The sequence below is a fragment of the Rhamphochromis sp. 'chilingali' genome (genome assembly GCF_963969265.1).
Source record: "Rhamphochromis sp. 'chilingali' genome assembly, chromosome: 16".
In the NCBI taxonomy this organism is placed as follows: domain Eukaryota; kingdom Metazoa; phylum Chordata; class Actinopteri; order Cichliformes; family Cichlidae; genus Rhamphochromis; species Rhamphochromis sp. 'chilingali'.
The window spans coordinates 32,738,769-32,750,763 of record NC_137943.1 but is presented as its reverse complement, the minus strand read 5'-3'; the positions used below and the strand labels follow the sequence as shown (position 1 = coordinate 32,750,763).

The 11,995-nt window shown below is 44.4% G+C and overlaps 1 protein-coding gene across 2 annotated transcripts; it reads left to right on the top strand.

Moving 5' to 3' along the window:
* Positions 1–9,514: 9,514 nt before the first annotated feature.
* LOC308413103 (uncharacterized protein) lies at positions 9,515–11,708 on the top strand. Of its 2 annotated transcripts, XM_080907893.1 has the most exons (3): positions 9,515–10,150; positions 10,643–10,692; positions 10,805–11,708. In XM_080907893.1, the coding sequence occupies exon 3, from the start codon at positions 10,826–10,828 to the stop codon at positions 11,468–11,470; it is 645 nt and encodes a 214-aa protein (XP_080764019.1). In that variant the 5' UTR covers positions 9,515–10,150; positions 10,643–10,692; positions 10,805–10,825; the 3' UTR covers positions 11,471–11,708. The 2 variants fall into 2 exon arrangements, with proteins under 2 accessions (XP_080764019.1, XP_080764020.1); XM_080907894.1 differs by lacking the exon at positions 9,515–10,150 and having other exon boundaries at positions 10,561–10,692.
* The last annotated feature ends 287 nt before the right edge of the window (positions 11,709–11,995 follow it).

The window sequence follows — 11,995 nt, the reverse complement described above, 5'->3', positions numbered from 1 at the left end:
ACATTTGCACATAAATAAGTGACATAATATTCAGTACTTACTTAAAGTTTACTCTTCGGCTGCCCCTCGTCCGCCGTTTTTTTTTCGGCAAAATTATCCACACCCACTGAGGCGCTATGCATTCTGGGATATGTTGGGCCACGAAGTCTACACCGCCACGTCCTTAAAATTCAGGGAAATGAAGGACGCATTTGAGGGCCGCATTTCGAGCAGCCTTCGAATTGGGACAGCCTTTGTCGCCTCACGGTGACGTAATCGGCCTTAAAATGCGGCCTTTAAGGCTGCAGACCCTGAATTGGGATACAGCCATGGATCTTTGCTTTTGGACACAAGAGTGAGGGGAGAGCGCGAACGCAGTCCCCCACTACCACAAATTATGCAGTTGAGATTCCCGCATTTGGGGAATTCACAGGGGTCAGCACAACCGCAGTGCAATGGCTGAGCCTCGCCCTGGGTGAACAACCTTCGTGATCATGGTATCTCCCCTGCCAGGTAAGTATGAGTTGCCAGCGTGGGAGACAGGGGTCCCCTTTCCACATCCAGCACTCTGGCTGATGGTGCCTAACCCACATTTTGTGCCAGTTCAAAGGGCACACCGAGAGAAGAGCAGACACATCGGCTGTATCCCAATTCAGGGTCTGCAGCCTTAAAGTACGCAGCCTCAACGATCCTCAAGGGCCGCGTACTTAAAGACCGCTAAGGCCGGAAGTGCGAGGCTTGTGAAATGTGACGGTCTAGCCTCCGTTGCGATGCCCAGGTTGCCTAGCAACCATGATACTAACAGCTGGAAACGCTACATACAGCATTGTTTGAAGGAATTGAAGGAGAAAATCTTTTGTACATTTGTTTGTTTGTTTCTACATGAGCTTTGATCATTCTCTGTAAGATTAAGGTCAGCTATTGAACGGCGTATTTTTTTTAAAGTAAAGGCTTTAAAACCAAGTTAGTACAAACGTCACTAATGTCACATAACTTTGCCGACATGTGGCCAACAGTAATGTTTTCATGTTCTTCGTTATTAAACATTTGCACATAAATAAGTGACATAATATTCAGTACTTACTTAAAGTTTACTCTTCGGCTGCCCCTCGTCCGCCGTTTTTTTTTCGGCAAAATTATCCACACCCACTGAGGCGCTATGCATTCTGGGATATGTTGGGCCACGAAGTCTACACCGCCACGTCCTTAAAATTCAGGGAAATGAAGGACGCATTTGAGGGCCGCATTTCGAGCAGCCTTCGAATTGGGACAGCCTTTGTCGCCTCACGGTGACGTAATCGGCCTTAAAATGCGGCCTTTAAGGCTGCAGACCCTGAATTGGGATACAGCCATGGATCTTTGCTTTTGGACACAAGAGTGAGGGGAGAGCGCGAACGCAGTCCCCCACTACCACAAATTATGCAGTTGAGATTCCCGCATTTGGGGAATTCACAGGGGTCAGCACAACCGCAGTGCAATGGCTGAGCCTCGCCCTGGGTGAACAACCTTCGTGATCATGGTATCTCCCCTGCCAGGTAAGTATGAGTTGCCAGCGTGGGAGACAGGGGTCCCCTTTCCACATCCAGCACTCTGGCTGATGGTGCCTAACACACATTTTGTGCCAGTTCAAAGGGCACACCGAGAGAAGAGCAGACACATCGGCTGTATCCCAATTCAGGGTCTGCAGCCTTAAAGTACGCAGCCTCAACGATCCTCAAGGGCCGCGTACTTAAAGACCGCTAAGGCCGGAAGTGCGAGGCTTGTGAAATGTGACGGTCTAGCCTCCGTTGCGATGCCCAGGTTGCCTAGCAACCATGATACTAACAGCTGGAAACGCTACATACAGCATTGTTTGAAGGAATTGAAGGAGAAAATCTTTTGTACATTTGTTTGTTTGTTTCTACATGAGCTTTGATCATTCTCTGTAAGATTAAGGTCAGCTATTGAACGGCGTATTTTTTTTAAAGTAAAGGCTTTAAAACCAAGTTAGTACAAACGTCACTAATGTCACATAACTTTGCCGACATGTGGCCAACAGTAATGTTTTCATGTTCTTCGTTATTAAACATTTGCACATAAATAAGTGACATAATATTCAGTACTTACTTAAAGTTTACTCTTCGGCTGCCCCTCGTCCGCCGTTTTTTTTTCGGCAAAATTATCCACACCCACTGAGGCGCTATGCATTCTGGGATATGTTGGGCCACGAAGTCTACACCGCCACGTCCTTAAAATTCAGGGAAATGAAGGACGCATTTGAGGGCCGCATTTCGAGCAGCCTTCGAATTGGGACAGCCTTTGTCGCCTCACGGTGACGTAATCGGCCTTAAAATGCAGCCTTTAAGGCTGCAGACCCTGAATTGGGATACAGCCATGGATCTTTGCTTTTGGACACAAGAGTGAGGGGAGAGCGCGAACGCAGTCCCCCACTACCACAAATTATGCAGTTGAGATTCCCGCATTTGGGGAATTCACAGGGGTCAGCACAACCGCAGTGCAATGGTTGAGCCTCGCCCTGGGTGAACCACCTTCGTGATCATGGTATCTCCCCTGCCAGGTAAGTATGAGTTGCCAGCGTGGGAGACAGGGGTCCCCTTTCCACATCCAGCACTCTGGCTGATGGTGCCTAACACACATTTTGTGCCAGTTTAAAGGGCACACCGAGAGAAGAGCAGACACATCGGCTGTATCCCAATTCAGGGTCTGCAGCCTTAAAGTACGCAGCCTCAACGATCCTCAAGGGCCGCGTACTTAAAGACCGCTAAGGCCGGAAGTGCGAGGCTTGTGAAATGTGACGGTCTAGCCTCCGTTGCGATGCCCAGGTTGCCTAGCAACCATGATACTAACAGCTGGAAACGCTACATACAGCATTGTTTGAAGGAATTGAAGGAGAAAATCTTTTGTTCATTTGTTTGTTTGTTTCTACATGAGCTTTGATCATTCTCTGTAAGATTAAGGTCAGCTATTGAACGGCGTATTTTTTTTTAAAGTAAAGGCTTTAAAACCAAGTTAGTACAAACGTCACTAATGTCACATAACTTTGCCGACATGTGGCCAACAGTAATGTTTTCATGTTCTTCGTTATTAAACATTTGCACATAAATAAGTGACATAATATTCAGTACTTACTTAAAGTTTACTCTTCGGCTGCCCCTCGTCCGCCGTTTTTTTTTCGGCAAAATTATCCACACCCACTGAGGCGCTATGCATTCTGGGATATGTTGGGCCACGAAGTCTACACCGCCACGTCCTTAAAATTCAGGGAAATGAAGGACGCATTTGAGGGCCGCATTTCGAGCAGCCTTCGAATTGGGACAGCCTTTGTCGCCTCACGGTGACGTAATCGGCCTTAAAATGCGGCCTTTAAGGCTGCAGACCCTGAATTGGGATACAGCCATGGATCTTTGCTTTTGGACACAAGAGTGAGGGGAGAGCGCGAACGCAGTCCCCCACTACCACAAATTATGCAGTTGAGATTCCCGCATTTGGGGAATTCACAGGGGTCAGCACAACCGCAGTGCAATGGTTGAGCCTCGCCCTGGGTGAACCACCTTCGTGATCATGGTATCTCCCCTGCCAGGTAAGTATGAGTTGCCAGCGTGGGAGACAGGGGTCCCCTTTCCACATCCAGCACTCTGGCTGATGGTGCCTAACACACATTTTGTGCCAGTTTAAAGGGCACACCGAGAGAAGAGCAGACACATCGGCTGTATCCCAATTCAGGGTCTGCAGCCTTAAAGTACGCAGCCTCAACGATCCTCAAGGGCCGCGTACTTAAAGACCGCTAAGGCCGGAAGTGCGAGGCTTGTGAAATGTGACGGTCTAGCCTCCGTTGCGATGCCCAGGTTGCCTAGCAACCATGATACTAACAGCTGGAAACGCTACATACAGCATTGTTTGAAGGAATTGAAGGAGAAAATCTTTTGTTCATTTGTTTGTTTGTTTCTACATGAGCTTTGATCATTCTCTGTAAGATTAAGGTCAGCTATTGAACGGCGTATTTTTTTTTAAAGTAAAGGCTTTAAAACCAAGTTAGTACAAACGTCACTAATGTCACATAACTTTGCCGACATGTGGCCAACAGTAATGTTTTCATGTTCTTCGTTATTAAACATTTGCACATAAATAAGTGACATAATATTCAGTACTTACTTAAAGTTTACTCTTCGGCTGCCCCTCGTCCGCTGTTTTTTTTTCGGCAAAATTATCCACACCCACTGCGGCGCTATGCATTCTGGGATATGTTGGGCCGCGAAGTCTACTCCGCCACGTCCTTAAAATTCAGGGAAATGAAGGACGCATTTGAGGGCCGCATTTCGAGCAGCCTTCGAATTGGGACAGCCTTTGTCGCCTCACGGTGACGTAATCGGCCTTAAAATGCGGCCTTTAAGGCTGCAGACCCTGAATTGGGATACAGCCATGGATCTTTGCTTTTGGACACAAGAGTGAGGGGAGAGCGCGAACGCAGTCCCCCACTACCACAAATTATGCAGTTGAGATTCCCGCATTTGGGGAATTCACAGGGGTCAGCACAACCGCAGTGCAATGGCTGAGCCTCGCCCTGGGTGAACAACCTTCGTGATCATGGTATCTCCCCTGCCAGGTAAGTATGAGTTGCCAGCGTGGGAGACAGGGGTCCCCTTTCCACATCCAGCACTCTGGCTGATGGTGCCTAACACACATTTTGTGCCAGTTCAAAGGGCACACCGAGAGAAGAGCAGACACATCGGCTGTATCCCAATTCAGGGTCTGCAGCCTTAAAGTACGCAGCCTCAACGATCCTCAAGGGCCGCGTACTTAAAGACCGCTAAGGCCGGAAGTGCGAGGCTTGTGAAATGTGACGGTCTAGCCTCCGTTGCGATGCCCAGGTTGCCTAGCAACCATGATACTAACAGCTGGAAACGCTACATACAGCATTGTTTGAAGGAATTGAAGGAGAAAATCTTTTGTACATTTGTTTGTTTGTTTCTACATGAGCTTTGATCATTCTCTGTAAGATTAAGGTCAGCTATTGAACGGCGTATTTTTTTTAAAGTAAAGGCTTTAAAACCAAGTTAGTACAAACGTCACTAATGTCACATAACTTTGCCGACATGTGGCCAACAGTAATGTTTTCATGTTCTTCGTTATTAAACATTTGCACATAAATAAGTGACATAATATTCAGTACTTACTTAAAGTTTACTCTTCGGCTGCCCCTCGTCCGCCGTTTTTTTTTCGGCAAAATTATCCACACCCACTGAGGCGCTATGCATTCTGGGATATGTTGGGCCACGAAGTCTACACCGCCACGTCCTTAAAATTCAGGGAAATGAAGGACGCATTTGAGGGCCGCATTTCGAGCAGCCTTCGAATTGGGACAGCCTTTGTCGCCTCACGGTGACGTAATCGGCCTTAAAATGCGGCCTTTAAGGCTGCAGACCCTGAATTGGGATACAGCCATGGATCTTTGCTTTTGGACACAAGAGTGAGGGGAGAGCGCGAACGCAGTCCCCCACTACCACAAATTATGCAGTTGAGATTCCCGCATTTGGGGAATTCACAGGGGTCAGCACAACCGCAGTGCAATGGCTGAGCCTCGCCCTGGGTGAACAACCTTCGTGATCATGGTATCTCCCCTGCCAGGTAAGTATGAGTTGCCAGCGTGGGAGACAGGGGTCCCCTTTCCACATCCAGCACTCTGGCTGATGGTGCCTAACACACATTTTGTGCCAGTTCAAAGGGCACACCGAGAGAAGAGCAGACACATCGGCTGTATCCCAATTCAGGGTCTGCAGCCTTAAAGTACGCAGCCTCAACGATCCTCAAGGGCCGCGTACTTAAAGACCGCTAAGGCCGGAAGTGCGAGGCTTGTGAAATGTGACGGTCTAGCCTCCGTTGCGATGCCCAGGTTGCCTAGCAACCATGATACTAACAGCTGGAAACGCTACATACAGCATTGTTTGAAGGAATTGAAGGAGAAAATCTTTTGTACATTTGTTTGTTTGTTTCTACATGAGCTTTGATCATTCTCTGTAAGATTAAGGTCAGCTATTGAACGGCGTATTTTTTTTAAAGTAAAGGCTTTAAAACCAAGTTAGTACAAACGTCACTAATGTCACATAACTTTGCCGACATGTGGCCAACAGTAATGTTTTCATGTTCTTCGTTATTAAACATTTGCACATAAATAAGTGACATAATATTCAGTACTTACTTAAAGTTTACTCTTCGGCTGCCCCTCGTCCGCCGTTTTTTTTTCGGCAAAATTATCCACACCCACTGAGGCGCTATGCATTCTGGGATATGTTGGGCCACGAAGTCTACACCGCCACGTCCTTAAAATTCAGGGAAATGAAGGACGCATTTGAGGGCCGCATTTCGAGCAGCCTTCGAATTGGGACAGCCTTTGTCGCCTCACGGTGACGTAATCGGCCTTAAAATGCGGCCTTTAAGGCTGCAGACCCTGAATTGGGATACAGCCATGGATCTTTGCTTTTGGACACAAGAGTGAGGGGAGAGCGCGAACGCAGTCCCCCACTACCACAAATTATGCAGTTGAGATTCCCGCATTTGGGGAATTCACAGGGGTCAGCACAACCGCAGTGCAATGGCTGAGCCTCGCCCTGGGTGAACCAATTTCAATTTTCAAAGAGTTTTATTGTTCAAAATCAAAAATTACATCTGTTCATTCGTGAAGAAATAAAAACAAATAAACAACCAAGACTCTGAAATCAAAACCCAAGATGGGGAAACCCAGAAAGGGAAAAAAACAAACACAAAGGTCAAGTAAAACAAACGCACAATACTCTCACATTATCCTACATGCAAAATATTCAAATACTTCCTTGGTACTTTCCACATCTTTCTTTTGTCTTCTTCATTATCTCCAACTGAGATTCTCATAATGTAATCCTTTAACAAACAAACCATACTATTGATTACGACTCTTTCAGATATTTCATATTTTTTAAATACACAAATGTTTCTCGCTCTCCACAGAGCATCTTTAACACAATTCACCATTATCCACCAACACATTTCCCTTTTTTCCCCGGTTTTTTCCAAAATCCCATACATTATAAGTTCATATGTCAACTCTTCTTTACTTAAATCTTTCAACCACTGTCTTAATAGGCCCCACACTTTTTGCGCAAAAAAACATTCCCAAAATAAATGTTTAACCGTTTCGTCACCTCCACACCTCTTTCTTGGACATTGGGCACTCCTCGTGCACTCCCTTTTTTTCAAAAAAGCTCTTGTCGGCAAACATTCTTGAACGGCTTGCCACGCTAAGTCTTTATGAGGATTTAGCAGGCATTTGTTATTTACATTACCCCAAGCCATTTTAGTGTGAGTTTCACGCAATTTTCCTATCGGTGACATGCTACCTGTTGGAAACAATGTCTCCTCTATAGTTGCGCGCGTTATCTCCTGAAGGGTTATCCTAGTCTGGAGGCGTTTCAGCAAACTAAACACTACCTTGTAGATTACAGGATATTGTTCAGAGAAGGGCACGTTAATGGGGGGGCGCACACCCCACGTCTGCAAAACTTTCCGACCCACCCAAAACTTAGTAAAGTATGGCCAAAGTTTATCTTTAGGATCACTAAAACATGCCTTAAGAATTGGGGTGATAAACATCGCATTGCACTTGGACTCTAATTCTGGTACTGCTCTCCCCCCTTTCCCTACTGGTTTGTACATAACTTCCCTCTTTGCTCTCTCATGTTGACCTCCCCATAGGAACTGAAACATCACCTTCCTCAATGAAGTTAATATTTCATAAGGGATTGGCAACATCGTTGCCAAAAATGCTATAGAAGCTATTACTTCAGCTTTTATTACCAGAACCTTACCTATAAAGGAGAGTTCCCTATCTTTCCAGTTCAACAGTTTCCCTTGTATTGTATTCCCTTGCCCTGGGTGAACCATCTTCGTGATCATGGTATCTCCCCTGCCAGGTAAGTATGAGTTGCCAGCGTGGGAGACAGGGGTCCCCTTTCCACATGCAGCACTCTGGCTGATGGTGCCTAACACGCATAATGCCTGAATCCAGTGACGTGAGCACGCCATCGCATTTTGTCCCAGTTCAAAGGCCACACCGAGAGAAGAGCAGACACATAAATCTTTGCTGCTGGACACAAGAGTGAGGGGAGAGCGCGAACGCAGTCCCCCAGTACCACAAATTATGCAGTTGAGATTCCCGCATTTGGGGAATTCACAGGGGTCAGCACAACCGCAGTGCAATGGCTGAGCCTCGCCCTGTACTAAAACGGGGGCCAATATAGTCCCAAGAAGCATTATTAGTATACGTACTAGGTGAGGTATACTTGGGAAATATAATTGAAGTATACTTATTTTTTGTATGGCCAGCAACAAAAACTAATGGCTACATTTAGAGAAATGTTTAAAAATGACTTCATTTAGCAGGGTGTTCCTTTTTTCTCTTCTTATTCTTTCTTATACTGGACCTTCATTTGTTTTGTATAAGGTGGTACTTTTTAAGACACCTCTGCCTAACTACAGTGAACTAACCTAATAATATGCTCTGGTCGTCATTTTACACAAGTTAAGGTGTCACATCCATGAAACCTACACCACTAACCAGCATCAGTCCTACAATTCACTCTCAAAATTAATAAATTCTGGGACAAGCAGAAACTGTATTTTTAGAGGTGCATTTTGTGGCAGGCCAGACTGCTATTAAATGCACTCTCCTAAAGAAATAATTCCTTTGTAGCACCACTTCGTCTAGGTTCAGAAGAGATGTCCTGGATATATGTGATAATGTAACACATTATAACAGTTTAGCGCGTTGGGTTGTGTTTTTAAAGCAATTGTTACGTTTTTAAAGCTTTTTAATGTGACTGGTGCGATAGCCGACACCACACCTTCTTCTTACATACAACGTGACGTATGACGCACACGTCGGGTATTCACTTTCTAAACAACAATGGGGATACAAAATATTGCTCGAGGTGGTTAATGCTCCTTTTGCTGGTTGCCAACCACCATTAAATAACAACAAGAAGAAAATTTTGATCTGCTTTTCTTAGTTTTGCACGTTTAAGCCGCAATTCAGACTCAAACAAAGCTGCAAAGCAGGAGAACAACATGGCCATCAACTATTCTGTGCCACAGATCCAGTTCGCTGCAGCACAGAGTGATGATGAGACCGTTAACATGTACAACTTAGAAGTAGTCTGAGGTAACTGGATGTTCAATTGGGTTAAATGCAAGGTTGATTGGATTATATCTGAAGATCATATGCTATTCGTGATAACTCTGCTAGACTCCAAATCGCTCATCCATGCGGGAGTATTTCAAAATTAAATGAAACCACTTAACACTTTTTCCCTAAAACGGACTGACATGGAACACATTAAAGTTGGATTGACACCAGCTAATCAGTCTGAAGGTAAGTGTTTTTTTCACTTATTCGAGAGAAGTCTGAAATGCGTTCTTATTACTGTTTGTTTTGAATTTAAGCTACCTTACCAGGATATTTTAATTCAAATGCTAAGACAAAATGTCAATATCTATGAATGTGGAGACTCAAAAGACTAGTTAGGTAATAGTTGCCGATGGATTTATGAGACTTGATAGAAAACTTTTGCAACAGGTGAATCGGTGAACTACCGAGGTTGCGCCCAAATGCTTAAAGCTGTTAGCTGGTCAGTGTTTTCAGGTGTGCTTGTACTACCTGTACGGTGCGGAGTGCTGACTAAGTCATGTTAAACCCATTAAAGCGTCAAGCTCAGATATCTTTTCATTTTTGTGCACTGCTCTCTTGTCGACACACATTTTCTGTTTATTGAAGCCTTTTGTGAATAATTTTGATCATGTAAAAACTGGGAATTGGTCCCTATTGACAATACTCTTATTTTTTGCATTGCATATGTCATTTAGGAAAGGTAATTGGTCACTGAACTTTTTGCAACTGTGTGTATTTCTAAATTTTGTGGCTTCAGTGCACGGAAATTTATATTGTTCAGTTTGCATGTTAAAAGCCACAAACATGTAGCTAACTATAGGCTTTCTTGTGGAACTGAGAACTGCCCTGCCACTTTCAGAACATTTTCTGCCTTCATTCACATATGCCTAGGAATCACAGGACAAGAAGGGAGACCACTGAGGAGGAGTTTTATAAGTTCACTGGTGACCTCAGCTGTCAAGTTCCTGGATGTGGGTATGCTGCACAAAACTTCACAGCTCTTTGTGCCCCTCTCAGATTTCATATCAAACATGGGGGGGGAGTATTATGTCCATTTGAAGGTTGCTCTAAATACTTCAGTGTCCGAACATCATTTTCCAGCCATATTTCTCAAAAACATAAATAGACAGTTCAGCAGTCAAGGAAACAAGAAATTGGGGGATTTGCCATAATACAAGGACAGGAAACAATCTATTAGAAGACAGTTGACTTTGTGTCATTTAAAAATGCAGGCTAAAATGCTCTTGCCAACCAGCACTATACAGAGCATCATAGAGGAATTTCAGGACCTTTGAAGCTGTGCAATGCACGAAGCAAAAGTAGACACTGAATCTAACACCATTAACCTTTCGTTGGTAATGGTAGGACTAAGGTTGGAAATTGTGACAAACTGTAAAATATACTGTATTTTACGATGTATTTTTCAACTTTTCAATGCAAGACCTTGAGTTTGTATTTCTTTTGCAGTCCTGGGATTGATTTTCATCTTCAGACAAGGTCCCCAAAACTGCCTTTCTGTTAGTACTCAATCCTAATTGCAGGGTTCATCTTTTAGTGAGGACATATTTGTTGAAATAGCCATATAAAGTTGCTTTTCCAATGATCTCTCTCTCTCTTTTTTTTTTTTAGATGGCAGACCAAAGAATTTGAATGACACCATTACTCTGGAGGAATCTGGAGAACTGGTGCCAGAGGAACAACCTCCTTCTAAACGTCAGTAAGACAAAGGAGCTGATAGTGGACTTCAGCACTAAGCAGGAGAGGAACTACCAGACCCCCGTCATCAACGAGTGCCCAGTGGAGAGAGTGGACAGCTTCAAATACCTCGGAGTTCACATCACGCAGGACCTGTCATGGTCCTGTCACATCAACACCGTGGTGAAAAAGGCCCGACAGCGTCTCTACCACCTCAGACGCTTGAGAGACTTCCAACTGCCCTCCAAGGTGCTCAGGAACTTTTACTCGTGCACCATAGAGAGCATCCTGGCGGGAAACATCTTAACCTGGTTCGGGAACAGCACCATGCAGGACAGACGAGCTCTACAGAGGGTTGTGCGGTCAGCTGAGCGCACCATCCGCTCCGAGCTCCCTGACCTGCACTCAATCTACAGCAGGCGGTGCTGGACCAAGGCCAGGAAGATTGTGAAGGACCTCAGCCATCCCAACAACAGACTGTTCTCTCTGCTGAGGTCAGGAAAGCGATTCCGCTCCCTGAAGACCAACACAGAGAGACTGAGGAGGAGCTTCTTCCTGCAGGCGATACGGTCTCTCAATCACACCACCACACAGTACTGACCCACACATATGGTTCTTACACACACACTGGACTTTCTGGACTTTGGTTTTGCACAACACTGGTCACTATATTCTTCATTTCCGGTTAATACTTGTACAGCTGCTGTTATTGTGTATATATTTATTTATATTTAGATTCCTTCATACATTCTTATATAGTTCTATATTGTGTATTGTGTATTTTGTTGTACAGTTATTTTATTTTCAACTTTAATTTATATATTTATCTTTATCTTATTCTTCCCAGTCAAATTTACCCTTCATTCTAATTTGTGTTGTACAGTTATTTCATTTTTAACCTTAATTTATATTTTATTCCTTCCTAGTTAAATTTACCCTTTTTAATTTTTCATATTTATTTCCTATCTTATTCATAGCCTTTTCCTTTTTTGTTCTCTTTAGGTCACGAGCAGTTGTCCAAGCATTTCACTACATATCGTACTGTGTATGACTGTGTACGTGACAAATAAAATTTGAATTTGAAAAAAAATTTGAGCTTGGGAAAGATTTCCACTCCAACTGTCG